General features: G+C 41.0%; 4 protein-coding genes across 5 annotated transcripts; 1 reads left to right on the top strand and 3 right to left on the bottom strand.

The window, feature by feature from the left end:
- Nucleotides 1–109: 109 nt before the first annotated feature.
- On the bottom strand, nucleotides 110–9,256 carry pold3 (polymerase (DNA-directed), delta 3, accessory subunit). Its single transcript, XM_010870477.5, has 12 exons — nucleotides 9,119–9,256; nucleotides 8,601–8,656; nucleotides 8,237–8,336; nucleotides 8,036–8,075; nucleotides 7,784–7,916; nucleotides 2,923–3,178; nucleotides 2,742–2,814; nucleotides 2,420–2,570; nucleotides 1,413–1,519; nucleotides 1,192–1,283; nucleotides 976–1,063; nucleotides 110–793 (listed from the first exon to the last, which is right to left on the bottom strand). Exons 1-12 carry the CDS (start codon nucleotides 9,173–9,175, stop codon nucleotides 594–596), a joined length of 1,353 nt encoding a protein of 450 aa, XP_010868779.1. The 5' UTR covers nucleotides 9,176–9,256; the 3' UTR covers nucleotides 110–593.
- A 5,612-nt stretch (nucleotides 9,257–14,868) lies between these two features.
- On the bottom strand, nucleotides 14,869–19,751 carry xrra1 (X-ray radiation resistance associated 1). Of its 2 annotated transcripts, XM_010870475.4 has the most exons (17): nucleotides 19,510–19,751; nucleotides 19,229–19,383; nucleotides 19,012–19,083; nucleotides 18,755–18,827; nucleotides 18,573–18,670; nucleotides 18,245–18,393; nucleotides 17,559–17,660; nucleotides 17,253–17,428; nucleotides 17,119–17,165; nucleotides 16,896–17,033; nucleotides 16,717–16,810; nucleotides 16,475–16,593; nucleotides 16,013–16,294; nucleotides 15,747–15,897; nucleotides 15,523–15,638; nucleotides 15,266–15,368; nucleotides 14,869–15,166 (listed from the first exon to the last, which is right to left on the bottom strand). In XM_010870475.4, exons 1-17 carry the CDS (start codon nucleotides 19,613–19,615, stop codon nucleotides 15,012–15,014), a joined length of 2,136 nt encoding a protein of 711 aa, XP_010868777.2. In that variant the 5' UTR covers nucleotides 19,616–19,751; the 3' UTR covers nucleotides 14,869–15,011. The 2 variants fall into 2 exon arrangements, with proteins under 2 accessions (XP_010868777.2, XP_019904200.2); XM_020048641.2 differs by lacking the exons at nucleotides 18,755–18,827; nucleotides 19,012–19,083; nucleotides 19,229–19,383; nucleotides 19,510–19,751 and having other exon boundaries at nucleotides 17,559–17,622; nucleotides 18,245–18,661.
- A 134-nt stretch (nucleotides 19,752–19,885) lies between these two features.
- neu3.1 (sialidase 3 (membrane sialidase), tandem duplicate 1) lies at nucleotides 19,886–22,540 on the top strand. The gene is made up of 3 exons (XM_010870478.3): nucleotides 19,886–20,040; nucleotides 20,247–20,497; nucleotides 20,599–22,540. The coding sequence occupies exons 2-3, from the start codon at nucleotides 20,267–20,269 to the stop codon at nucleotides 21,595–21,597; spliced, it is 1,230 nt and encodes a 409-aa protein (XP_010868780.1). The 5' UTR covers nucleotides 19,886–20,040; nucleotides 20,247–20,266; the 3' UTR covers nucleotides 21,598–22,540.
- A 116-nt stretch (nucleotides 22,541–22,656) lies between these two features.
- wdr73 (WD repeat domain 73) lies at nucleotides 22,657–25,508 on the bottom strand. Its single transcript, XM_010870479.5, has 8 exons — nucleotides 24,931–25,508; nucleotides 24,614–24,681; nucleotides 24,428–24,513; nucleotides 24,244–24,332; nucleotides 24,094–24,161; nucleotides 23,764–23,928; nucleotides 23,288–23,656; nucleotides 22,657–23,133 (listed from the first exon to the last, which is right to left on the bottom strand). The coding sequence occupies exons 1-8, from the start codon at nucleotides 24,990–24,992 to the stop codon at nucleotides 22,895–22,897; spliced, it is 1,146 nt and encodes a 381-aa protein (XP_010868781.2). The 5' UTR covers nucleotides 24,993–25,508; the 3' UTR covers nucleotides 22,657–22,894.
- Nucleotides 25,509–27,731: the final 2,223 nt, after the last annotated feature.

Here is a 27,731-nt window from a genome sequence, read left to right as displayed (position 1 = left end):
GGTTGAGAAACACTGACCTACACAAACCACTAGCAACTATTTGCAGTTTGTTAATATTTAATACTAACTTAGCTTTAATATACTGTAAACAAGTAAATATGAAAATATCTTTAATGAGTATGCAGATTTAATATTAAAGTTGATTTTCTACCGACAACAATAGCTTAATGATGAGTTTCAACTGTTTTACAAGACAACAACCAAAACACTTCAGAAACAAACAGGTTAGACTGTTGCTGTTCAGAATGTGTACTGGTTTCACAGTGCAAGCCCTTCAATACTAGCAGGAGTGTAACCGAATATGACCAAACATAAAAAAGATAAAATGACAGAACAATTACCTACTGTACTGATTGGACTACACAATGCAAGTGCATACGTCTGTCTGTCATATTCAATAATGTGAAAATGTATTCTAAATTGTGAGAAAACAAAAGGATTATACAGCATTCCACCAAACATTGTCAAGGGAACTGTATTTAATACTCCATAGCAGCTGGAAATGTGTCCGTTTGGACTTCCTGTCCACCAGGACCTTGAGTCCATCAACTGGATGTTAATCTTCTCAGAGCTCAGCACAACGTGAGTTCTTGTCATTTCTTTTGGAAGAATCCCATAATAGAAGCCTGCTTAGTTGATTTATTAGAGGCTGTAGCAGTTTTCTTGCTTTTCTTCTCATCATCTTTCTTGCCAATTGGTTTTGGTGGGGTTGGATTCTTCCCAGTTTGTTTACTGGCCTTGAAGTCCTCTTCAGACTCAGAGTAGGATTCACTCGCATAGCCTTTCTCAGTCACTGCAAGAAAGACAATACTTTTCAAATTAGACATTGTGAAAACATTGATCAGCATATCTAACATTTTATTTGACATAGAGAATGGATTCTGTATATTTGGGGAATAGAGATGAGTCATGTTTGTCAGAGTTAACCTGGATAACGTTTAATAGAAACAAATGTCCAATGTAGTGAAAAGTTACCCATGCATCCCTCATCATCCACAAAGGTGTGAGATTTCAGTACACGTCTCCTCTTCCTGGTCTTAGAATCTGAACGCCCCTGCATGGACTGATGGGTATTATGAGCATTACAAATTGGTGATAAAATCTAACAAAGAAAAAGGTTCGGACTAAATGTACTGTACATCGTTCAACTTAAACAGTGTGGTCCCAAAATAAAAAGAGTAACTTGCTTACGTCTGAAAGTGAAACTGCAGCAGGTTCTTTCTTGACTTGACTCTCTGGACTTGGCGAGGGTTCCCTCTGTTCCAGCCACCGTGGAGGAGAAGCTGGAATAACCGGAAGATGGAAGAGTTGTCAGCTGTGCCTCCAGTAATTAAACGGCTGAAGGCTGTGGAGTCCTGTGTGAAGGTCTGAGGCAGCCGAGGCAGTGCACGTGCTACTCCTCTTCCTCTTACCCTCATCCTCACTGCTGTCCGCCTGGGGCTTCTTTATCCTCCGTCTCTTCTTCTTCTGACCCTCATCCTTCTCCTCGTTATCAGAACGTTCAGGGCGCTTGGTCTTACTGCCGACAGGAAAGGCTTCTGTTAAAATCTGCAAATGCTCTTCAAATCCATCAGCGTGACAAAAGCACACACGATGGTGTTTCTGTGAGGAACGTTAGTTTCTGAGTCACTGAACCACCTCATACGGGGTTCCAGACGGCGACCAAAACACTGGCAATTGTAATTGTTTGATTTGTAAGAGACGCGCCAATTTAAATATGGCGGTTAGAACGTCATTCAGGCATAACCGCTGCTCAAAATGCTATCACAAAACAAATACAGGGTTAAGAGTCATACTGTAGCTTTTTGTTTGGATGTAATTCATTTCTAAACTGACTGTGATAAGTGGTTTATTGCACCACTTTACAGTCAGACAATGCTACTATGGTTTTGATGCTCCCACGGAGCTGAGCATAGCACACCGTTTGCAGTGAAGGTGTAAATCAAACAGCCTGTATATTGGTGTAGTTATCAAAATATCAATAAGGAATTCCACTGATGGTAGACGAAACGGCTTACATTTAAATATGTTGTCTTACTTGGCAATGGAAAAGTGCAATGTCCTATTCGGAGAGAAACCAATTCTAATGAATTAATCAGAAATTTTTATGGCACATTCTGTAATGAGCAAGCCTATTAGCTAATTATATACAGAGAAAGCATGACCCCAATGCATTTATCAAGGGTGCAAGCTCATCAGGGGTGAAAAAGGTGACAAAGATGCACCCCCCCTGAAAAAGATCTCCACATTGTGAAGTGGATTCACGAAACAGAAAATATTTTATTCCTACTTGCAGATGACCTAGATCAGATTAAATCAATGAAAGAGCACTAAGCCATGCTAATAGAAAAGAGGGCTAGTTATTCCTATATGTTAGTACTAATGATAATTAAATAACGACAAGTTCATTAGTACACACCTTCTAATATCTTTGTCAAGCACAGCTTCCTTTGGTGGTTCCTCCTTGACTGGACTCTCTGCTTTAGGGGGTGGGCTTGAAGCCTGGTTATCCTTTGAGGAAGACGCCTGGGCAACGTCCACCTCTTCTTTGATCGATTTATCAGGTTTTTCTTTGGTGGATATAAAGGATGTATCTTAAAGAGCTAACAGACACTGGTGCGTGTATTTAAATGTGAACATACAAATGTTTCCTCCCATACATCACAGAAAGACGTTTCTCCTCATGTATGACATTAAGATACTTCTCCCCATATTTAACATGGGATTGTTCAAATACTTACTGCCTGACTGTTTCCCAAAGAAGTTACGTACAGGATTTGTCTTCACAGCTGGTTTAGTTTTAGAAGGCTCAACCTAAAATATCAGATAAATATGACATGTCAAGTTTTAATGTTCAACGAATTACATGCTCATCAAAAGCCACTTGCTGAGCACGGCGACACACCAACCAAACAAACATACCACAGGTGCATCCTCTTTCTGCTCCAATTTAATTTCTTTGTCCGACTCTTGATTTTTGGAGACATTCTTGCTTACAAACATTCCCATAATGCCTTTGGGCTGCTTGGAGGCAGGTTTAGAGGCCAGAGCTGAATGAGCATTAATACCAGATTTGATATGCTCCGTATCTGGTGCTGGGGCCTGTTTCGTCTCACGAGCCAGCTGCACCTCTGATGAGGACATGGGCACAGCATCAGCACAACGAATTGCACTGTACCTGCAAGCATATAAATATGTTCTGATTAGCCTCATAGAAAAAACAAGCTACCTTAATGGGGAAAAGCCTGGTGAAGCAAACGGTTGCTAAAAAGGGGACACCCGGTTTAAATCAGTGATAACCTGCAACATAAACCCATCAAAAGCTTTGCTTGAGCCAAGGTCAATACAGCCAAGGTCAAATACAGAGAATCTAAATAAAACAAAAACATCCAACCAATGAACAGGATTGCTCGGATAGGTCTTAACACCTGCTGGGAATGTGTGGGGAAGGGTCTTGAAATTTAATTTCTTTTTTTTTTTTTATTGCCTGGAAGTCAATGGACCTTCCAAGAGTTACTTTGGAAGCAGACAGCCCGATTCCCAGACCACAAGGATGTTTCTCAAATCAAGTCATATCATGCAATTACTTAAGTATGTGTATGGAATACAGGATAGGATTCAGTGTTACATGCAATGATGTGCTCATTATTACACTCAAAACCCTGATGAAATTGCTTATTAAACTCAATTTAATGCAGAGAAAAACAACAACATTCTACATCCAGGTGAGGAGTATGGTGATTATACTAGCAGTATTTATATACTGGTACTAAACGTGCATGAAAACGACCTGCTATTTTAGCTAAACTACTGTAGTGTAGCTAGTTTGCTTGCTAGCTCTGCTGAGTAGATCTCAAAACCAAAGGGGATGGTAAATTAGCTAAATGCTCATTCTTAAAGTTAGTGTTGTAAAATGTTTTTCATGACAAGGCAGTATATCCATCTGAAGTGTGACTATGGCCATTCCTGATGAAAGATGTTGTGAACCCCTTGGGCCAGTGCAGATCATTCTCAGTAATTTAGTCTACTGCCCCCCGTTGGGCCAATCAGTTTAACTGTAAATCAAGGGCAAGGCTCGCCATTCACACACTGATGTTTACTGGTCAATAGAAAATATGAATTCCACTAAAAAGTATGGGAAATAGAATGAAACACAAAGGGAAGTAGAATACATTCAGGAAGTATTCAGACCACTTTGCTTTTACACAGATCTTGGGAAGGGTACCAAAACATTTCTTATATTGCCAAAAACAGTGGCCAAAGAAGTTAGGAACCACCTCCAACCACTCTTCCTAGACCTGGCCACCCAGCTAAACTGAGCAACCGAGGGAAAGTATAAACATTCTGATGGGCATTGACAGAGCTCTGGTTTCTTTGTGGAGATGACGGAACCTTCCAGAAGGACAAACATCTCTACACCCCTCCATAAATCAGATCTTGATGTTAGAGTGGCCAGATGGAAGCCACGTCTCAGTTAAGCGCACATGACAGCAGTCTTGGAGATTGCCAAGACACCCAAAGCACTCTCAGATGAGAAACAAGATTCTCTGGTCTGATTAAACCAAGATTGAATTCTTTGGCCTGAATGCAAAGTCTGAAGGAACCAGGTATCACTCATCACCTGGCCAATACCATTGTTCCGATGAAGCACTGTTGTGGCAGCACAATATTGTGGGGATGTTTTCAGTAGCAGGCACTGAGAGACAAGTCAGGATCGAGGGAAAGATGAATGAAGCACAGTACAGTTGGGTCCTTCATGAAAAGCTTATAGTCATACACAAAAAGACTGAATTCACAGCCAGTTATGCTTCAACAATGTACTAAGTGAAGGGGTCTGAATACTTATGCTAATGTAATATTTTTTGATATGATATTTTTAACATTGTATTTGTAACATGTATTTATAATTAATGCAGATCAATTGTGTTTTTGTCTGAACAGGCATCCAATATAATACGGTGAAATGTATACTTATTTTTTTTCATTGTTTGTATATTTTTTTTTTATAATTCATTGTCAGTTTTGTAAAAGTCTAATTTACTAAATTAATGTCAAGCTTTGTATAATGTACAATTACAGACAGAGAAAGGGAATTTATTAGCATATAATTGATGCCTTTTCCATTCATTATCAAACTCTTTGTGAATCTTTTGTTCTAAAAATACACTGCTCAAAAAAAATTATGGAAATACAACATCAAAGTATAACACCAAGTCAATTAAACTTCAGGCATATCTATATATCCAGATAGGAAGCATAAGCAATTGCGAATCAATGTCACCTGTTTTGGTGCAAATGAAAGTGACCACAGGTGCAACAGCAAGACAACCCCCAAAAAGGGAATGGATTTGCAGCTGGTGGCCACAGACTATTGTTCTCTCCTTATCCTTCCTGACTGATTATTCTCTAGTTTTACGTTTTGCCAATGGCCTTATCACTACTGGTAACATGAGATAGTACCTGCAGCCCATTCAGGTTGCACAGATAGTCCAGCTCCATCAGGATGGCACATCCACATTGCACCCCATTGCAAGAAGGTTTGCTGTGTCACCTAGTACAGTCTCAAGAGCATGGAGGAGATACCAGGAGACAGGCAGTTACATGAGGGGAGCTGGACAGGGTCATAGATTACAGGAAGTCTAAAGGCTGCAACCTCGCCCCAGTCCCCATCAATGGTACGGAGGTGGACCGTGTGTCCAGCTTCAAATTCCTGGGTATCCACATCTCCGAGGACCTCTCCTGGACCCTCAACACCTCAGCCCTGGTCAAAAAGGCACAGCAGTGCCTGTACTTTTTGAGGAGGCTGAAGGAAGCATGCCTGTCCACCAAGATCCTTGTGAACTTCTACCGCTGCACAATCAAAAGCATTCTTACAAACTGCGCCACAGTGTGGTTTAGCAGCTGCTCCATGGCCAACCGGAAGGCCTCTCTGGGACCTGGTTGCACTACTCCTTTGTACTACTCTGACAGTGCCTTGCTATGCCTGAATGGAAGTTTTCAGTTGTTAAAGGTACGTGTCTACCTCTGGAACCTCACTGCTGCTATCCCTGCATTTCAGTTGCACATACACATTGTACATTCCATTTGCCTCTTTGCACATTTAGAATTGCCATTGTGCCTGCATTCTTCCAGTTGTTACACACGCATTTCTACCTCAGGACCTCATTGCTGCTATCTCTGCATCTCGGGTGCACATGCTACCTTAATACATCACTCCTTCATTTGCCTTGTTCGCACATCTTGAATGCCGTTTTGAAATTGCCATATCTACCCGAACAACTATTAACCCAGTTGTAACATACACTATACCTAATACCTTAAGTATTGCTAATCTACGCATTCCACCAATAATATACATATACTTGATACTTGTAATTACATGTAAATGTTCTGCTCTCCTCTATTTGCACTTCTGGTTAGATGCTAACTGCATTTCGTTGTACTGCACTGTTCAATGACAATTAAGTTGAATCTAATCTAATATTAAAGAAGGGCATCAACCCAGTAGCAGGACCACTGGGTTGATTCCCTTCTTTCTCCAAGGAGGAACAGGAGTAGCACTGCCAGAGCCCTACAAAATGACCCCCAGTGGGCTACAGGTGTTCATGTTTCTGGCTAAACTATCAGGAACAGAGTCCATAAGGGTGGCATGAGGGCCTGGCATCCTCTAGTGCGACACATGCTCAAAGCCCAGCACAGTGCAGCCCAATTGGCATTTGCCAGAAAACACCAGAATTGTCAGATCCGCCATTAGCGGATTAGTTCTCTTCACAGATGAGAGCAGGTTCACACTGAGCACATGACAGAATTGAAAGAGTCTGGAGATGGCGTGGTGAACATTATGCTGCCTGCAACATCATCCAGCATGACCGGTTTGGCGGTGGGTCAGTGATGGTCTGTGGAGTTATATCCTTGGAAGGTTGCACCTCCACATGCTAGCCAACGGTATCCTGACTGCTGTTAGGTAGCAGGATGAAATCCTCAGAAACACCATCAGACCTTACACAGGTGTAGTGGCCCTGGGTTCCTCCTGGTGCAGGACAATGCCCGGCTTCATGTGGCCAGAGTGTGTATGCTGTTCCTGGATGACAAAGACATTGATGCCATTGACTGGCCCTCACATTCCCCAGACCTAAATCCAATTGTAAACCTCTGGGACGTTATGTATCAGTGCATCCAATGCCACCAAATAGCGCCACAGTCTGTCCAGGAGCTCAGTGATGCCCTGATCCAGATCTGGGAGGAGATCCCCCAGGACACCATCCGCCGTCTCATCAGGAGCATGCCCAGACGTTGTTGGGAGGGCATACAGGCATGTGGAGGCCATACATACTACTGAGTCACATTATGAGTTGCCGTGATGAAATTCAAGTTTGTACAGCCTGTGATTTCAATAGTTTACTTAGATTTTTGGTGTGAGATTGAATCCCTTAATCGGTTGGTGATTTTGGTTTCCATTGACCGTTACTACATTCTGTTCTCGAAGAATTACAATGTACAATAAAGATTTATAGATGTTAATATATTTCCATCATCGAGACCCGATGCATGATTTAAGTGTTCCTTAATTCTTTTGAGCAGTGTATATGGAAAGATAACTTAAGTCTGATTGAATTTGCATTTGTTTAGATTAGAAGCAGCTTCAGAATTTTCTCATCCCTATTAAAAACCTGCTTGGTCATTATGGGCTATAAATAAGTCACCAAACCACTTAATATTTCAGACAAATTTCCAAATGTAGTACTTCCACTTTGAGTCAAGTCTGACTGGTGTAAAGACATACCTGCAGCTGCTCCGTAGGTTGTCCTTAACAGCATCATAATCAGCACTGTACAGTGGACCACTGTCTTTCAGCACAGCCTTCTGAACACTGTACACATGTACACTGACAGTCAGGCTCATCTTTGATTTCGCCTCTACAACACAAGGAGATAATTTGGTAAGACTTTCACATATCTTCATTCACCTTGATGAGAAACGTACACCACATCAAATGGAATGAGTATGAGATGCAGGTAAACTGATGACCACCTACCCTCCAGCTGATCCTCACGTACTACTGACACCTTGTGACCCTGACAAGAAAGCATTGAAAAAAGACCTATGTTGAAAAGCTGTGCAAAACACTGAAACACCTAGAAATGTTTCACAGTCCAAATGAGCCTGCAGCTGTATTTAGCGGCATATCGAGCAGCTGTGTGAGCATGAAACGGGACATTCTGGCTTGTTCTCTTACCGTGGTCCCATTCTCCACAATCTTGCCTGAAACAAGGTAGGTAGCATGGAGCTGAGCCGAGCTTTCTTTCCGCTTCTGATCCAAGTAATGGAAGAGCATTCTGAAACAGAAATATCACGGTGAACAGTGGTCAGTAAAGGGACGCATTCACGGCAAAAAAATATTAAATGTCAGCAGGGGCGTTGGACTGGGGGGAAAAGGGGTACTAAGTATATGGGGCCCTAATGTGTAGAGGGGCCCTCGAAAATGTTTGAATCTTGAATAAAGTGGGGAGGGGCCCTCAGAGACCGCCTATGTAAAGGGCCCAGAATTTTGTGCTACATCCATGACTGTCAGTAAAGATTGGTGATCTCTGGACACTTACTGTTTGGCGACGTTGACATGGACCCCGAGAGTGAGGCTCAGCCATTTGTAAGTGACCTGTTCAAACAGGAAAAGCCACTTTTGTTTTCAACAAAGATAGCAGGAAGTAGGTGGGATACATTCTTGCATATATAACAACGTATTTAACCAGGAGAAAGTGGAAGATTTGTTTCATAAACTCTATAAACAAAATCTGGAGTAATCTAAAAACACTGCATCGGCAAGGACGCGAGTTTACATTTTTATATTTGTAAAACGTAATTAACAAGAGATGGCTACAGTAGTTAGAAGGAAACCAGCTCATTATGTTATAGCTGGTTGCATAGCTTGAAGGTAGTTGGGTACACAGATGCGGCATGTCATAGCATAGGTAGCAACACGTACATTACTGTAGTCTGTTAGCAACTACTACTAGTTACGTTGGAAGGGACCATCAGATGTCGATCTAGTACGTTGTAAATGTGAATACCTATTGACCCCAGATTCAGAAAAGCTAATTCGTTTAGTAAAGAGACTTACAATTTTATTCTGGTCGTTGACAAATTCATCAATATTATCCAAATACAGCTCATCCATTGTGAAATTGATGCTGCTAATAGATAGCTCCTTTGCCTCCGTTTCGGTTTCAGGCGGGAAACCAATGACGACATTGACGGCGCTTTATTTACTTCCGGTCACGTGTGTTAGCCCTGGTAGACCATACTGGGTATTTCATAAAGCATGGTTAACATACTCTGAGTTTAAACCAAAAGTCTGGTTTGACTGACTCTGAGCTAGTGGTGGCCGTTCGAGGCGTCATTAGCGTTATTTTAGCAGCAGTATATTGTGCTGGCACCATTTTTTGTACACAATAAAAGCCATAATTGAAATGTATAAGGCAATATAGTTAAGTGAAAAAACAGTGAAAAAGAACAGACAAGAATAACATTGTCTGTTTAATTTGTTTAATGTCCGTTCCAATGTTATTCTTGTCTGTTCTTTTTCACCGACTAGGTTGTTAACAATATTACCTTATATATTTCAATGAGGCTTTTAGTAAATCTGAAAAAATCTGAGTTAGCACTGCTAGCATAATATCATACTGCTAGAAGAACGGTAATGAAGCCTCGAATGGCTGTCAAACTCAGAGTTGAGGGTTTCAGGACAGTTGGTAACAATTAGTTCAGTCAACTCTGAGTTAAATTAACCCTGAGGAAAGCACGTGCACGATGAGATAAAAACCCCTCATCAATGGAACTCAGAGAACATGATTCACCATGGCAACAGGAGAAAAAGATCTCGAACCGTACTTTTCCCCAGGGAGTTAGAAAGTAATGAATGCAAATGCAGAATATACAGGTGCAGGTCATAAAATTAGAATATCATCAAAAAGTTGATTTATATCAGTAATTCCATTCAAAAAGTGAAACTTGTATATTATGTTCATTCAATGCACACAGACTGATATATTTCAAATGTTTATTTCTTTTAATTGTGTTGATTATAACTGATGAAATTATAACTAATGAAAATCCCAAATTCAGTATCTCAGAAAATTTGAATATTGTGATTAGGTTCAATATTGAAGACACTTAGTGCCACACTCTAATCAGCTAATTAACTCAAAACACCTGCAAAGGCCTTTAAATGTTCTCTCAGTCTAGTTCTGTAGGCTACACAATCATGGGGAATACTGCTGACTTGACAGCTGTCCAAAAGACGACCATTGACACTTTGCACAAGGAGGGCAAGACACAAAAGGTCATAGCTAAAGAAGCTAGCTGTTCACAGAGCTCTGTGTCCAAGCACATTAAGAGAGAGGCGAAGGGAAGGAAAAGATGTGGTAGAAAAAAGTGTACAAGCAATAGGGATAACTGCACCCTGGAGAGGATTGTGAAACCAAACCCATTAAAAAATGTGGGGGAGATTCATAAAGAGTGGACTGCAGCTGGAGTCAGTGCAGACGTATGCAAGACATGGATTTCAGCTGTCACATTCCTTGTGTCAAGCCACTCTTGAACAAGACACAGCGTCAGAAGCGTCTCGCCTGGGCTAAAGACAAAAAGGACTGGACTGCTGCTGAGTTATGTTCTCTGATGAAAGTACATTTTGCATTTCCTTTGGAAATCAAGGTCCCAGAGTCTGGAGGAAAAAAGGAGAGGCACAGAATCCACGTTGCTTGAAGTCCAGTGTATAGTTTCCACAGTCAGTGATGGTTTGGGGTGCCATGTCATCTGCTGTTGTTGGTCCACTGTGTTTTCTGAGGTCCAAGGTCAACGCAGCCATCTACCAGGAAGTTTTAGAGCACTTCATGCTTCCTGCTGCTGACCGACTTTATGGAGATGCAGATTTCATTTTCCAACAGGACTTGGCACCTGCACACAGTGCCAAAGCTACCAGTACCTGGTTTAAGGACCATGGTATCCCTGTTCTTAATTGGCCAGCAAACTCGCCTGACCTTAACCCTATAGAAAATCAGTGGGGTATTGTGAAGAGGAAGATGCGATACGCTAGACCCAACAATGCAGAAGAGTTGAAGGCCACTATCAGAGCAACCTGGGCTCTCATAACACCTGAGCAGTGCCACAGACTGATTGACTCCATGCCACGTCGCATTGCTGCAGTAATTTAGGCAAAAGGAGCCCCAACTAAGTATTGAGTGCTGTACATTCTCATACTTTTCATGTTCATACTTTTCAGTTGGCCAACATTTCCAAAAAAAAATTTTTTTTTATTGGTCTTAAGTAATATTCAAATTTTCTGAGATACTGAATTTGGGATTTTCATTAGTTGTCAGTTATTATCATCACAATAAAAAGAAATAAACACTCAAAATATATTAGTCTGTGTGGAATGAATGTATACATTATACACGTTTCCATAATTCTTGAATGGAATTACTGAAATAAATCTACTTTTTGATGATATTCAAATTTTATGACCAGCACCTGTATGTATATAACATAACAAGAAATACAGTAGCAGCAGCAAAAGAACATGAGCTTTGCGTTGCAGAAAATTGCTGCCCGAGTAAATGCGTGAGTATTAACTGAAAGAAAATAAGTATATCTTGAGTGTTCCACTCATTAAACTCATTAATATCGTGTGGGTGTATTTATTCAGGTGCAACCCATCCACTCATTAAACTCATTAATATCGTGTGGGTGTATTTATTCAGGTGCAACCCATCAGGCACAAAACGTAGCCACTGAAGATGAAATATAAAAATATAGCCTATTTAAACTGTAAACGAATAATTGAAGTACAAGCAATTGTGATGTTGTTTAGCCTCCCCTACCTAATTTTACAGGTTTCAGTGGCTACATTGAACACGTGATATATTTAAGTAGTAAGTGAACATTTCTAAGCAAAATAAAGTAAACTTTTCTGCCATTTCAACAATGCCAGTATTTAATGTGGTCTTTTTGAAAGTGACACCTAAATGCCTTTATGCATTCTAGTCTCCAAATTTGTGTTTACTGGACATGTTGAAATTGGACCTCCATTATAGCCAAAAACAGGTGGGTGACCTGAGACTGTACAGAGACTGTAGAAATGCCCTCAGTCAAAAACAGGTGGGTGACCTGAGACTGTACAGAGACTGTAGAAATGCCCTCAGTCAAAAACAGGTGGGTGACCTGAGACTGTACAGAGACTGTAGAAATGCCCTCAGTCAAAAACAGGTGGGTGACCTGAGACTGTACAGAGACTGTAGAAATGCCCTCAGTCAAAAACAGGTGGGTGACCTGAGACTGTACAGAGACTGTAGAAATGCCCTCAGTCAAAAACAGGTGGGTGACCTGAGACTGTACAGAGACTGTAGAAATGCCCTCAGTCAAAAACAGGTGGGTGACCTGAGACTGTACAGAGACTGTAGAAATGCCCTCAGTCAAAAACAGGTGGGTGACCTGAGACTGTACAGAGACTGTAGAAATGCCCTCAGTCAAAAACAGGTGGGTGACCTGAGACTGTACAGAGACTGTAGAAATGCCCTCAGTCAAAAACAGGTGGGTGACCTGAGACTGTACAGAGACTGTAGAAATGCCCTCAGTCAAAAACAGGTGGGTGACCTGAGACTGTACAGAGACTGTAGAAATGCCCTCAGTCAAAAACAGGTGGGTGACCTGAGACTGTACAGAGACTGTAGAAATGCCCTCAGTCAAAAACAGGTGGGTGACCTGAGACTGTACAGAGACTGTAGAAATGCCCTCAGTCAAAAACAGGTGGGTGACCTGAGACTGTACAGAGACTGTAGAAATGCCCTCAGTCAAAAACAGGTGGGTGACCTGAGACTGTACAGAGACTGTAGAAATGCCCTCAGTCAAAAACAGGTGGGTGACCTGAGACTGTACAGAGACTGTAGAAATGCCCTCAGTCAAAAACAGGTGGGTGACCTGAGACTGTACAGAGACTGTAGAAATGCCCTCAGTCAAAAACAGGTGGGTGACCTGAGACTGTACAGAGACTGTAGAAATGCCCTCAGTCAAAAACAGGTGGGTGACCTGAGACTGTACAGAGACTGTAGAAATGCCCTCAGTCAAAAACAGGTGGGTGACCTATTGCTGAAAGCATCTCTGGAGGAAGGTCATTGGACCCAACCACCCCCCAGGACACAAGGGCCTACATAAGAAGTTAGTCATTCAAATGATGTACATTCATCCTTTTGCCAGTGGTAGCTCAGTGACATCCACCCATTTGTCTTAGACACAAATTGGCACGCAGATTTTCTTGCAGCAGAACAATTCTTTGTTGGCCTACCTGCACATTTATGCAGTGCAAAGATGTCCTGTTCGCATAATGTCCTTCATTTATTGAAGGAGGTGTGATAGGAGTGCTTCTATGCAGCCAATCACACTTGGAAACCCTAAAGTATTGACTGATTAGTGTTTCAAGTCTCAAAGCTTCATACTAAATTAAATGATTACTGCTTAGACTGATACCTGCAATTCTGTGGAATTCTTTGTTGATGAGTCTTTCGCGTCTGTGACTTGGGAACACTACAAAAGTGTAAAAATTTAAGTGCAAGAGTCACATCTGTGACAGGCCAACAGGCGGTTACCTTGGAAATATGCTGTGTGTCACCGATGTTGTACAGAAAACTGCAACACAAAGAATTTGTTTCCGAACTGAGAGCATGTCCACGATGTGTCGTAGGAACGTTATGAGGGCTGAGAATATTGTTCAGATAAATCAAGCCTGGATCCACAGGGGTGCAAAGCTGGGCATCGCCCCTCCAGGTAGAATTGGCCCTCCGTTTTGTTTACCCGTAAACACTGTTAATGGCATATGATTTCAATATGACCCCCCACTGATTAAAAAATGCCCCCTGAGTAATTTAATCCTGGAACCGGTCCTGAGATAAATGATCAATTGTGCAGAAAAACAGTAACGCTCCAATAGATAATCATCAGGGAATGATAACACATCCAAGCAGGGTCTGATCACCCTCTCCCAACGGAGATGTCTACAGAGTATTTGTGCTTCGATATTAACTGTCTCTTTGAGAAAAGGACACGCCATGTCAGACACATTCAGATGGCAGGTTCCAGTTAAAGAATAGGACAAACTCAGGATTAGTTTAATAAAACCTGCTAGCGAGCAGGTTAGCTTCACAGAGTATGTTGCCATGGTAACTGTCTCAGAGAAATGCTGAACTGGCACTTTGAAACTGTAAACCCAGAGTTTCCATCAACTCTGGGTCAATTAACTAAAGTTTTCTGTGTAAGCACCAACTGAACAGAATCATCATAATAATGTTGAAAAGAAGCTTCAATATCGCTGTTGAAATATGCACAGGGCTCAAATAGTCATTATGCTGTTTTAAGATTTTATTGATACTCAGATATCTGATTTACAAGGTCATTTGCAAGATCCACCCACTGGTTCAAGGTTGAATTATCTAAACTGAACTATCAGAGATAAATATTTTATCTATTCCAAAAACGGCACACCTTAGACTTATCAGCTAATCATCAAGTCCTCGATCAGTGGTTCAAGGCTACAAAATGTCTGGGAGTGCCAGAAGAGAGGGTTGAAGATCTGGACTCTTTGTAGACATGCCTGATGATGTTTTGCATTACAGTTGTAATATAAGATAAGACTAAATAAGTTTAAATATTTTCCTTTCAGCTAGGTAGTAAGAAGTTGATGTCTTTGATGAATAATGTTTGGTTAATGTTATACAGCTCCGGAAAAAATTAAGAGACCACTGCACCTTTTTCTTTCCTTTCCAAAAAAGTTGAAAAGGAAAGTTTTGAGTGAGAAACAGATGCGTTCAATATGCAGGGGTGTCTTAATTTTAATCCTTCTGTTCCTCACTCAAAACTTTCCTTTTGGACTTTTTTGGAAAGGAAAGACAAAGGTACAGTGTTCTCTTCATTTTTGCCACAGCTGTACGGTCATATTTGACAAGAGTAACTGAGTTCATAAATCTTTAATCCTGGTCTGAGATCGCCTCACATTCAATATGTGTTGCCTGCTCCACTGCTTGCATGTAAACCATCTTGTACTTTGTCTTCAGGTGCCTCAGCAAAGCCAGAGCCTCTTCATACTCTTTTTTGGAAACACCTTTGCCTGTCAATACGCTGCCTATGAAACCACAGGATTACATATTCAACATGTAAGATGACATACAATAGATATTCCATTCCCATGCAATTTTCATGAAAACTAAAAGAGGTTTAGTACTTAAAGGGATTTTTCTGATAGCTTTCCTCTCCTTCATTTGTATGAGCATCTCTTGAACTCTTTCCTCTCTCTGCTTTTTTTGTCTTTTTGGTAGATTTCCAACCTGAGAATTAAAGGTGGTTGTTTCGTTATTAAATATGGATGACTGATACAACTCAACCATTCCAAAAAGATACTGCACAGTAGTGTCTTCTGTTGCAAGTTATGTTCACATTTTCATTAGTATCAAGACAACAGTAGCAATCTGCATAGCTCACCTTTTTCTCCTTAACTGTGTATGGTTTCTGTATGCAGTCGAGATTAGGTTTTGAATCTCTGTAAACTAGGAGAGTATTGAGCATTTGCTTCAACATTCTCACAGTATGTTGTATTCCTGTAGGACATATAACAATACATTACTTAAATAGGGGGAGCATTGAAATTGCACAGAAATGCTTTGGCTCTTCTACAATACTTCAACTAGTCATAGAAGTGTCCACACCGACAGGCTCCACCATGTCTGGATCTGGTTTAGCATCCAAGAGCAATTCGTAGCCTTTGAATTTTCCTGGAATTGCATTTTTCTCCAACTCTTTGACTCCTTTCTCGTCAGATAGGAGATGGTTTTCAGATTCATAGTGTAAATCGGTCACCTGAGAATAACGAGTGAACTGTTAGCCTCATTCTACCATGCTTTTCTAAGAAATGTTACACCACAAAGTAAATAACTACCACTCTCAGTATCATGAATGAGCCTGTGTAAAGCACCTGTGTCACAAAGAATGATGCTCCTTTTTGGAAGGTATCATCTGATGACTTTACTGCATCATCTGTTGCTCCTATGGATTCCTGTTCATTTTCATGATTCTTTGATTGTGAAGTACAGCCAGTCTTTTTTGTTGACATGCCCTCTAGTAAGAGAGGACTCCTACAGCAACATTTAACATGTTTCTCATGCAGAGAACAAGGATCATGTTTGGCAGAAGTACAAGGAGCCTCAAGGAGCATTAATAAAGAAACCTTCGGTACCTTTGGAATATTCGTTTTTATCTAAAGAGAAAGTGAAATATGAATGTTTATGTATTAGGACTTATTCTCCATTTGGTGTAAATGATGACAGATACAGTCTTAAAAAAAGACTGAAATGGAAAGAATGTACTGTGAAATTGGTTCAGGCATCCGATTGAATGAGTTATGCCGAAATGAGGAATACAAATATTGCATTCAAACCTTCCGCTTTGTGTCGATAGAAAATGTCATAGGGGGCTTCACAACTGCTGGTGGCTTCTTCCGGCTGATCTGAATCCCTAACCTCTCCTGGAGGAGGCTAGTCAGAAGGGGTGGATCACCTGGACCCAAACCACCACAAACCAGTTCAATGAATGTCTGTGTTCACACTGGGATTGATTATTTCACACAATCTCAAATTCACAGCAAAGTGACGGTTTCACATTAGTAAATACTTAACGTACCACTTTTCTGCGTGGTAAGAGGGTTGGAGTGAATAACAATCTCTCTGAGCATAGGAAACAGGGCAACAGACAACAAAGCTTCTTCCTCAACAATCTGGAGGCAATAATGAGACACAAGTGACTTCGCTGACTCACGGCCTAGTCTTCCCAAAAACTGTATACCCAAACTATATACAAACCTTATTGTCAGCCAGATTGAGGAAACAAAGCTCTGGTAGGGGAAAAGCGTAGGCTCCAGAAAGTTCCTCAACGTCTTCTGCCTCAGTCTCAAGGGAAATGTGAGTCGGATAATGGGTTTTGGATTGAACACATTTAGCCTACAAAGAAAAGGGCAAATACCAAGTGTTGTTTTTCCTATGGCATGAAGAAGTAGCATAAAGACATGAAGTCAACAAAACATACCTCTGAACTGTTCTTGACATCCTGATGCAGGTGTTTCGTAATATTGGCTGCATTTCAGAAATAATACACATGAATATCGTCCCAAAAATCCAATCAAGCCTACTGCATAAAAAATAAAAAACATATACACCAACCATTCATGTATTTTGTGTCCGAACCCTCAAAAACATGATGATTCTTGATTTTTTGTTCAACACTGTGTTGTTTATCTGACTCCTGCTGATTGAAATATCCCTTCTGCTGCAGGTTCTTTGGCAACACCTCTGGTACTTCTGTGATGTTGTTCCCCTGCAGGTTTAAATGCTGTAGTCTAAAATGGACAATAACATGATTATGGCAATTTACAGACAGATTGATACAAAAGGTGTTCATTATGGTATGGTATTAGACTGTTTTCTTTTAAGTACGATACTGCATACTAATAATCTGTTTTCACCGACCTTTTCAGGTTAGCAAGGCTGCTGAAGACACCCGAGGACAGCTTGTTGTCATCTAGCATCAGTACTTCGAGACAATGAAATAGCGTGCCATTATCCTTTGTCCTATTCAATTTAATAGGAGTAAATATTTGCTTATTCTAGATTTTAATTTGATTGTCTTTTGTTTTATGTACTTATAAGATATGACACTATACACAAAACACTTAACAAATGTTTAACAATAAAATGTATCATTTAGCTTTTTACAGTAAAGTACAGTTTACAACTTGTCTTACTATACAAACAATGAATTGTAAATGTTATAAAATATATATTTATTCAGGGACTTTCTTCAGGGACTTAGGTTTACTCATAAATCTCATATTCACAAAATTGTGTTTATTTTCCATCACTGATTTTATTTTGTGTTTTGTGCAGGTATTTTTTGTGAAAGTGTGTGAGGAAAAAGCTTGGAAAATCTTTTTTATTTGTCATCATACTGCCACCTAGTGGAATGTAAGGTACAACACTATACACATTTATAAGACAAATCATAACCACATTTCTGAACACTTGCAAACCACAATTTATTAAACAATGTTGAGCTGGAAGATTTCATCATTGACCGAGTCAAATAAAACAGAAAACTTTACATAACTGAAATATATATATATATATATTTCATTCCAAAATAAACTTGAACTCACCTCTGTGAGGACCCATGGCAATGGACAGCCATGTTTGGAGGAAGAGACTGAAGTTGATTGCCGGTAAGATGAAGAACTTTCAGACAGGGAATTAGCCCAATGGAAAGGATGCTATCTCCAGACAGATTGTTGTAGGATAAATCTAATACCTGTTACATATGCCATACACCCAAGCTTAATGTTGGCAGTCGAAGTCGAAAGTAATAAAATGTCATGGTAGCTATTCAATTAGAACATTAATAAACGTCTGGCTTTCCTATGCAACTTAACTAAGGTTGATCAGGAGTGGGTATTGCCAGTGTATTGTAGTACCATAGAGTCCTTTTACCTCCAGGTGAGGGAAGTCCTGAGTATTAAGTGTCACATTGCAGAGGCCATTCAACGAAAGCTCAAGTTCCCTCAGGGAGGGGAATTTACCAAATGGTTCTAAGACAGACAATGAAAAAGTTTGTTAATTTTATATACTGTTCAAATGAAAATGTACAGTTATAACATGATATGATAGGCTACCGATTGTTAGACAGTTGTCAGATGCGTTGACATAAGCAACATTCTCAAAATCCAGTAAATCTTCAGTCTTAACCTGTCGGATCAAGAAAAAAACCATGAAACATGCAAAGTTAACGATGTAAACAGAGAAAAAAATTATTGAACACTGTTAAGCTATGTGTTCCGATAAATGTAGCTCTATTGAAATGCATGTATACTATTCATGAATGTATTCATGACTAAATTAAATTAATAAAATATATAAAAGCCAATTTTACCAAGTTCAGTTTCTGCTCACTAATGTCAACAGAGCAGAGGTCAGAAGGCTTGTCCACACAATGCAACGACAACTAGGCAACATGAAACAAAACCATTACCATTATTTGTTTTTTGTCAATTAGTCAAATATGATTAAATGTGTGATTTCATAAACTCCTTATTCAAGGAGTCTTATTCAAGACAAATGTGAAAGATGTGTGCCTATTCTTTGCTTACCAGGAGATGAGCATCCAATGTAGAGCCAGGGCTATCTGATGTTCCTGTGCACTCAGACAGAATTGATTTTGAGGCATATTTTATTCCTTCTGTTTTTCTATTCCAGTATTTATGTTCCACTGCATTCCTGTGAGCAACAAGCCAGTGACCAGCCCCTAAAGAATTAAAAGGAAGCATGAAGCAGAATTAATTTAGACAAATTACTAATAAACTGCCATGACTCACAGGCCAATCTATACCATTCACAAAAAATATCAAAGTTATTAACTTACGGGCCTAACCTTCTTTTCGTTGATGAAAGAATGATCGGATGGGAAAACAATTAGCGGTGTAACTGTTTCCAACATCATCGTTATCATCAAATTTGTAGAATCCGGCTGAAGCCATCACCTTCCACTGTTATATCTACAGTATAAAGGCTAACTATGTGTGCTGCAAACTATGCTGTTTTTTTAATACCCCAAATACATGGTGCCTTCCCTCCCACCACTTTAACAAGGCAGACAAAAACCCGCTTTCATGAAGTCTGAATTTGCAAAAACATTCTGTATCAGTCAAGGTATCCTAGCAACACCGCAACAAACGACCGCAAAAAATGTCTGGCTACTCATTCCTGCCAGCCGGTGGCGGTATAGTACTTTTTGGTCTCTTTTCCATCACTGGCGTCACCTAACATAACAACCTGCTACGTACGCTAAAAATAATAACAAATTGTTTAGAGGCAGCTAAGCTATGGCAGTTTTAACTGGGTCTCGTGACATAAAGGTGTGATTTGTAAACTGAATAGCCTCTAGGCTAAATACCCTATTCCTGTAAGTATGTTTTTGTTTCTTATTACGACGTAGACATACTGTAGCGTATCTTTCTTTGCATGTTTATTAGCTTGCTTTACTTGAATGTCAACGCTAGTGCGTTAAAGGCTTAACATATTTAACTGATGAACAGTGCTTTCCTGTCCAGGGAATGGTGAAATTAGTGCGGGTTACTAGTTGTATGTTAAATATTCATCTGTTTGCAGGAATACCAGGAAATTCAGCTATGGGGAATACATCATCTAGGAGTTCTTTCTCGGGAATCAAAATGCAACCTGCCAAAACGACTCTGTTTAAACAGGAGCAAACAGGGATAACATACAGAATCCCAGCTCTTATTTACCTGCAAGAGAGTCGGACATTTCTCGCCTTTGCAGAAAAGCGCTCTTCCCCCAGTGACAGTGACGCAAAAAGTATTGTTATGAGGAGAGGATCTCAGCAAAATGGATCCACTCAGGTAAATTTCCTACCATTGACTTCTAAACATACCATAGTGATAATCCACAGGTTTTCATGTTTAATTGAGCTGTGACGTTATACTTCTACATTGTTCCCCAGTGGTCAGATTCCCAGGAGCTGTTACCAGCTCGTTTACCAGACCATCGCACCATGAATCCCTGCCCGGTGTATGAGAAAAACACCAAGACTCTATTCCTGTTTTTCATCTGCATTTTGGGCCACACTCCAGAGCATCATCAGATTTGGACAGGCAAGAATAAAGCCCACCTGTGTTACATAACCAGTAATGATGAGGGTCAGACCTGGAGCCAGATAAAGGACTTGACAGAGAGTGTGATTGGCAAAACCGTCAGAAGGTGGGCTACATTTGCTGTGGGACCAGGCCATGGCATTCAAATGGAGAGCGGAAGATTGATCATTCCCGCCTACGCCTATTACGTCCACTTCAAATGCTTCTCCTTTCCCTTCCCTTTCACGGTGCAGCCCCACGCCCTCTCAATATACAGCGACGACTTTGGTCAGACGTGGCAAATGGGCAGGATGCTTCAGAGAAAGTCCTCTGAATGCGAGATGGCAGAGATCATAGACCACGAGGGAAGGAGTCATCTCTACTGCAACGCTCGCAATATGCAAGGTCACCGAGTGGAGGCCCTGAGTGAGAGCGCTGGGCTTTATTTTGACAAGCCCCGCTTGGCCCCCAAGTTGGTGGAGATGTGCCACGGTGGTTGCCAGGGCAGTGTCATTGGCTTTCCGGCCCCGGAACAAAGCGAGGAGGTCACGGCCGGCGCCACGTCCTCACCAATGCCGTCAGACGTGCAAACCTGGCTACTGTTCACCCACCCAACCAGTAGGAGGAAGAGGAAAGACTTGGGGGTGTATCTGAACCGCTCCCCGCTGCACACACCTGGCTGGGACCGGCCCTGGGTCATCCACAGCGGTCCCAGTGGTTACTCAGACCTGGCGTACAGTGAGGAGACCGAGCAGTTTGCGTGCTTGATGGAATGTGGGGAGAAGAGTGAGCTTGAACAGATCGCCTTCATGACTTTCCCCCTGAGTGATGTCATGCAGACCATCGATGAGAAAGAGAATACCTTCTAGGTCGTTCCTTTTTAAAAAGACATTATTTCAGTACTACACTTACAATTCCAGTCAAAATTAGTGGTCAGTAGATGGATGACATCATATGTATCCTCTATTTGTATTTAAAAAAAGAAGCGATCTGAAAATAATGAATCGGAATCATTTATCAAAGTTGTTTTTGTGTAAAAAAAAACGAATAGTTAACTTGACGTTATCATTTTGCCGAAAAGGCAACCATAGTTCAAATAAATGTAGAATAATGTGTAGTTATGACCATTTTATGAAGTCTGAGTGTATGGACTGCAATGCATGCTGTCATAAGATGACAATCTCTGAGCAGTGTATTTAAACTGCATACGTTTGTGACTTGCAGTTCTACGATGTTACTCCTTTCACCTCTACATTGGGTGGCTTATATTATATTTCAGTTCCTCAGCCAAACACTGTGAACAGAACAACCACCTACAGGCCTTGATGAGACCACACCTCTGTTCTTCAGGCATTATGTCCCTAGAGAATGAACAGACATCCCTCTATCAAGTCTATCCCACATACACCAGTCCTGTCTTTCTGCACTATCTTACGTTTGGACAGTTCACCAACATTCCTCATAGCACTATGAATGTTATGACAAACTCATTTATCTACATTTTCTCTTGGTATTTTAAGCTGGTTTTCGGACCCTGTGTAAAGCCCTGACAGTGACGGACTGACAAGAGTCTGCTGAAGGACAGATCAGCATTATTGGCTGGTCATTCCGTGCCAAATTTGATTCATGTATTCATTGTGTCTCTAAATTACCATATGCTAAAATAGTCCTGCCACAACTACCTCCACATTCTTATTCCTGCCTGCATCATTAGCTATGCAGAAGATGCATATGAATATATTAATCATTTATGTGAATGGCATGCGGAAACTATGTCTTTTGAAAATAAACATACAAAATCTGTCAAGCTTATCTGTTGTCGCATTGTCATTGAGTGTTGAAATTTACAGTATACTGCCATGCGCCTTTGTGTCCATTGTCTAGGCCAAAGATTTGGCTAATTTAGCAGGTACATGAAGGGACTAGTAGTTCTTCATAATCATTTTATCAAATGTGTAACAAAAACGAACAACATTCCTTGTCAAATACAATAGTACAATTTCAGAATACCTCAAATAATGGAAATGTGTTCATACTGTAGAACAGTATGAATAAGTTAACATAAGATTTGGAAAATGAACATATTTACATTATGGAAAAAGAAAAGACCACAGCTAACGTCTAAAGATGCTTTTATGATTAACACTGGTGCAGTGTGTTGGAATGTCAACAGCTGGCAGTGGTGTTGTCAACCCAGTCCCAAACATGTACAGATCCATCTCCAGCAGCAGAAAGCACCGTCCACGGTCGACTAGGATGCCACACATGAGTGGTGACCACAGATGACGAGGTGTCAAAATGAGCATCGGACATCATATGACCGCGATGAATAAAAATAGGCTGGAATTCCATTAATTCTGGTCTCCAAGACGCAGTGTTGTAGATTTGCACCATTCCGTCAAAACCTAATAGATATTAGAGAAGACAACTTCAGTGGAATTCGTTTTCCTAAAGTGCATAAAAAAAAAATATTTCATTTGAAAATGTTCTTAGAAAGCCAGGTACAACTGGGTATAGTCCATGAAGACATTCACTAATCACAAGTGACATTTCACTCACCTGAAACAGCAAGACAGTTGTCTAAAGCTGGTGCCCATGTAACAATCAGGAATTCATCACTGGTAGTTTTCCTCTGGACATTCAGCTGGGCTTGACAGACTGGGCTTTTTAGGTTCCTAAGGTCAGACACGACCGCTTGGCAGGAGGACGAGAGCCGTGCCACACTACAGGAGGATGGTTCAGGCAGGGACGAATCTGCCCTAACACCCATGCACCAGTGGTTTCCCTCTCTCCCTCCAGCTGGGCTCTTCTGGAGGTATGAAGGACTCCGGGTGTCTCCCACATACACGTCACCGTTGACGGAACAAGCGAGAAATACACTTCCACTCACAAACCGCAGGGAGCTCAGTACATCTGGAATGTCTGTCCCTGAAATGACATGAACCATTATGTGTTCATCCACATCTGGAATGATCTAGGACGTTGTAATCGCAAAGCCTAGAAGGCCTCAGGGGGTGAATAAAACCTGTTATTACCCAGAGTGTAGAGCGGCGTCCCTGATGTCAGCTCAGTCAGTTGAATATCATTGACCTGAGAGCCGTGAAGAACTGAGGCATTTCCAGTTAATGGCGAGTCTATTTTCACACCTTTATCCAATGATGCAGTCTTCAGGTGTATATCTCCTGTCTTTTTTATCACATCTATCAGTTGAAGGCATCAATAGAAATTAACACATTAACAGAAATGTTATTTCAATAGAGTACAAAAGTAATTTTAACGTGAGTATCAAGTTGTGAGTAGATGCGTAGATACAGCAGTCTAATTACTCTGTAATACATAGAAAAGGGTAGGCTAGGTCTACTAACCACAATCATCTCCTCCAACATCCCACACCTGGAGCTTGGAGCTGGAGCCATCATTGGTTACGACACATCTTAACAAGATATGAAGTAGCCTTTTAAGAACAAAGCAGTTCATGGCAGCAAAATGAAGTATAGCCAATTTGCATGATCTACCTTGTTCCTGGAATGTGTTTGAGGCAATGAATGGAACCATCTGTGAAACCTCCATGTACCACTTTGAAATCTCGTTCTGCACAAAGACCCTGCACACATAGAATATGTACATTGACAGCCAGTGAAATTCCCAACACTGATATTTTGAATTTTTTTTTAAACTTTTACAATTTCAACATTTTACCTGATTGTCATCAGCAAAGAGTTTGAGGGGCAACAGCAGTTCTAAAATTTCATTTTTTGATAAATTGTAACCTGCGACACATACATCTGCGGGATAAAGACAAAAAGACAATGAAACAAGAATCATGTGTTCGATTATAATTTAAACGTACAATATCCATTAACATTAGAAAATGTCTAGTCCTACTTTTTTCTCCAGTCCATTCAATTACTCTTGTAGGATGTTCTAGTTGATATTCGTGAATATTACTGTATCTGAAAGAAAAGGAAGTAGAAAGAACTCGGTTTCAAGCTTGTGTAGTACAGATTAACGTAACGAGTGGAGCAGCAAATCGATTCTGTTCACCGTCCCATTTCAACCTACAACGTCCTAAAACATTACGCATATTAATGCACCCCTGTTGGTTTCCTACTGAGACACGAGAAGCATGGTTTTAGCAAATAAAGAATCGTCATAGAAGTTTTAACTCACATCTGTTATTACACTAAATAATTCGTACTTACATTTTCAAAGACTCAATAAACCAGTCTTCAAATTCGTTCTCATCCGAGGATATTTCATACATCTTGTTCAACACCAAACAACTTCGGTGTCGTTACCCCCGTCGGTATTTAGTTAGCAAATGAACAGCCCCGATGCCACCTAGCGGATTGGAGTGTAGCCTTGTTGAAAAGAGCTGTTAATTTGGCTCGGTGATCTGCGATTATTTTGAAAACTCAAATAAAAAAATCGGCCAATACGTTACAAAATTATTTACTAATGATTGTGTATCTGCACGGAATCAACAAATACTGGGGAAAGTATCTGGATTCGAGTAGAATTCGAGTTTAATTCTGTTTATTGACTCTGGACATGCAAACATTTAAATTATAATCTTGTACTCCTATAATCGATACCCAGCACAGCTAGAAGAGGACTGGGCTGGGTAAGTCTGGTTCCTCTCTACGTGTCCAACGTACTAGAGAGATTTTCTTAGTCACTGTGCATCAACCCAATGTACCACAACATTTTTGTGATATAGTTCAGAATACCTCAGGACAGAAACAGGGTGCTAATATATTTGTTGATTGAAAAATATGTCTGCAAATATGAAGATGCTGGTTCCACAATGTACACGGCTGTGTCTATTTTCAGAATGTAAAAAAAATCGTTGCTGCAATATACAAACTTGTTTCCAAAAAAGTTTGGACGAAAATCCATCCATCCATCTTCTTCCGCTTATCCGGGGCCGGGTGGCGGGGGCAGCAGTCTAAGCTGAGATGCCCAGACTTCCCTCTCCCTAGACACTTCCTCTAGCTCTTCCGGGGGGACACCGAGGCGTTCCCAGGCCAGCCGGGAGACATAGTCCCTCCAGCGTGGCCTAGGTCTTCCCCGGGGTCTCCTCCCGGTGGGACGGGCCCGGAACACCTTCCCGGGAAGGCGTTCAGGAGGCATCCGGAACAGATGCCCAAGCCACCTCAGCTGACCCCTCTCGATGTGGAGGAGCAGCGGCTCTACTCTGAGCTCCTCCCGGGTGACCGAGCTTTTCACCCTATCTCTAAGGGATCGCCCAGCCACCCTGCGGAGAAAGCTCATTTCGGCCGCCTGTATCCGGGATCTTGTCCTTTCGGTCATGACCCAAAGCTCATGACCATAGGTGAGAGTAGGAACGTAGATTAACCGGTACATCGACCGCATTACTGCAGAAGCTGCACCGATCCGTCTGTCAATCTCCCGTTCCATCCTTCCCTCACTCGTCAACAAGACCCCTAGATACTTAAACTCCTCCACTTGAGGCAGGCACTCTCCACCAACCTGAATTGGGCAAGCCACCCTTTTCCGACTGGACGAAAATGCCAAAAAAAAATACTTAAATCAATTATATGTAAGAATGTATCCTAATATTTGTATCATTATACAAAGACAACATATTAAATGTTTAAACTGAGAAATGTTATTGTTTTTGGAAAAATACATGCCCATTTTGAATTTGAAACCAGCAACACGTTTAAAAAAAGTAGGGACAAGGGCATGTTTACCACTGTGTTGCATCACCTCTTCTTTTAACAACACTCTGTAAGCGATTGGGAACTCTGTATTGTTTAGTATTAATGCCTTCACAGATGTAACATGTACCCTTGCCACGTACACTAATGCACTTCCATACCATTACAGATGCTGGCTTTTTTAACAGTGTGCTGATAACAAATTGGATGGTACCTTTCCTCTTTAGTCCAGAGGACGCAGTGTCAGTGATTCCCAAAAATAATTTCAAATTCAGACTTGCCTGCTCAGTCTTTCACAGAATGGTGACACCCCCCCCCCCCTTACCTCTGACAGACTCATCCTCTCTGGAATGATCTTTTTATACCCAATCATGTTACTGACCTGATGCCAATTTACCTAATTAGTTGTGAGATGTTCCACCAGGACTATTTTTCATGACACCTTTTCAGTCTTTTGTTTCCCCTGTCCAAAATTTTTTTTTTAAGTATTGATGGCATCGAATTCAAATAGGACATATATCTTTCAAGAAACAATAACAATAAACTCAGTTTCAACATTTGATATAATGTCTTTGTATTATTTTCTATTGAATGTAGGGTTTACATTATTTAAACATCATGCATACTTTTTTTCTTTACATTTTACAAAGTGTCCCAACCTTTTTGGAAACAGGGTGGCATGACCAGTCAGTTTATTTGTATACATATTTTAATATGTACATAAAGACAGTGTAAGCAACCACATTTATCAGGGCGGAGACACTCTGGCCCACTAATGACTCTGTCTCCCAGGGTGAGACATTTCACTAACAATTTATTTCTGGTTGAAACTTGGTGGGTTGGATAAGAAGGGAAACCAGAACTTGCTGTTTCCTTTCTTCCTCATGAGCATGCCAGATACTGTCATCTTTCATCTGCCCAGGCACTGGTGACGCTTTGCAAGACCTTAGAATGCTTGTATTGCCTGGGATTTTTATATATATCGGCTGACGATGTTATACTTTATGTTAGAGTCTGACACTGTCATCATGGGTTGGCTACAGTGTCAAAGTAGGGGAACTGTTATGGAGGAACCACAGTTCTTCAGGTCGTGTGTCTGGAATGTAGAATCTGGTCTGTCCGTGTCCTCTTTGCCCACGTGTTCTGCCAACCCCCCCCCCCCCCCCCCCGTGATTGCAGGCACCTGCTTTATAATGGGGAGGGAGAGAGATGGTTAACTCCCAAGGTGTTCCCCATTGTGTCTGATTCTCCAGTACTCACAACATGAGGGCTGCTGCTAGGAGGCGGGGCTGTCACACCTAGTTCCATTGTCCGTCGTA

The sequence above is a fragment of the Esox lucius genome, chromosome 7, assembly GCF_011004845.1.
Source record: "Esox lucius isolate fEsoLuc1 chromosome 7, fEsoLuc1.pri, whole genome shotgun sequence".
NCBI classification, from domain to species: domain Eukaryota; kingdom Metazoa; phylum Chordata; class Actinopteri; order Esociformes; family Esocidae; genus Esox; species Esox lucius.
The sequence above is the reverse complement of the archived record's forward strand: the minus strand, read 5'-3'. Positions and strand labels throughout refer to the sequence as shown.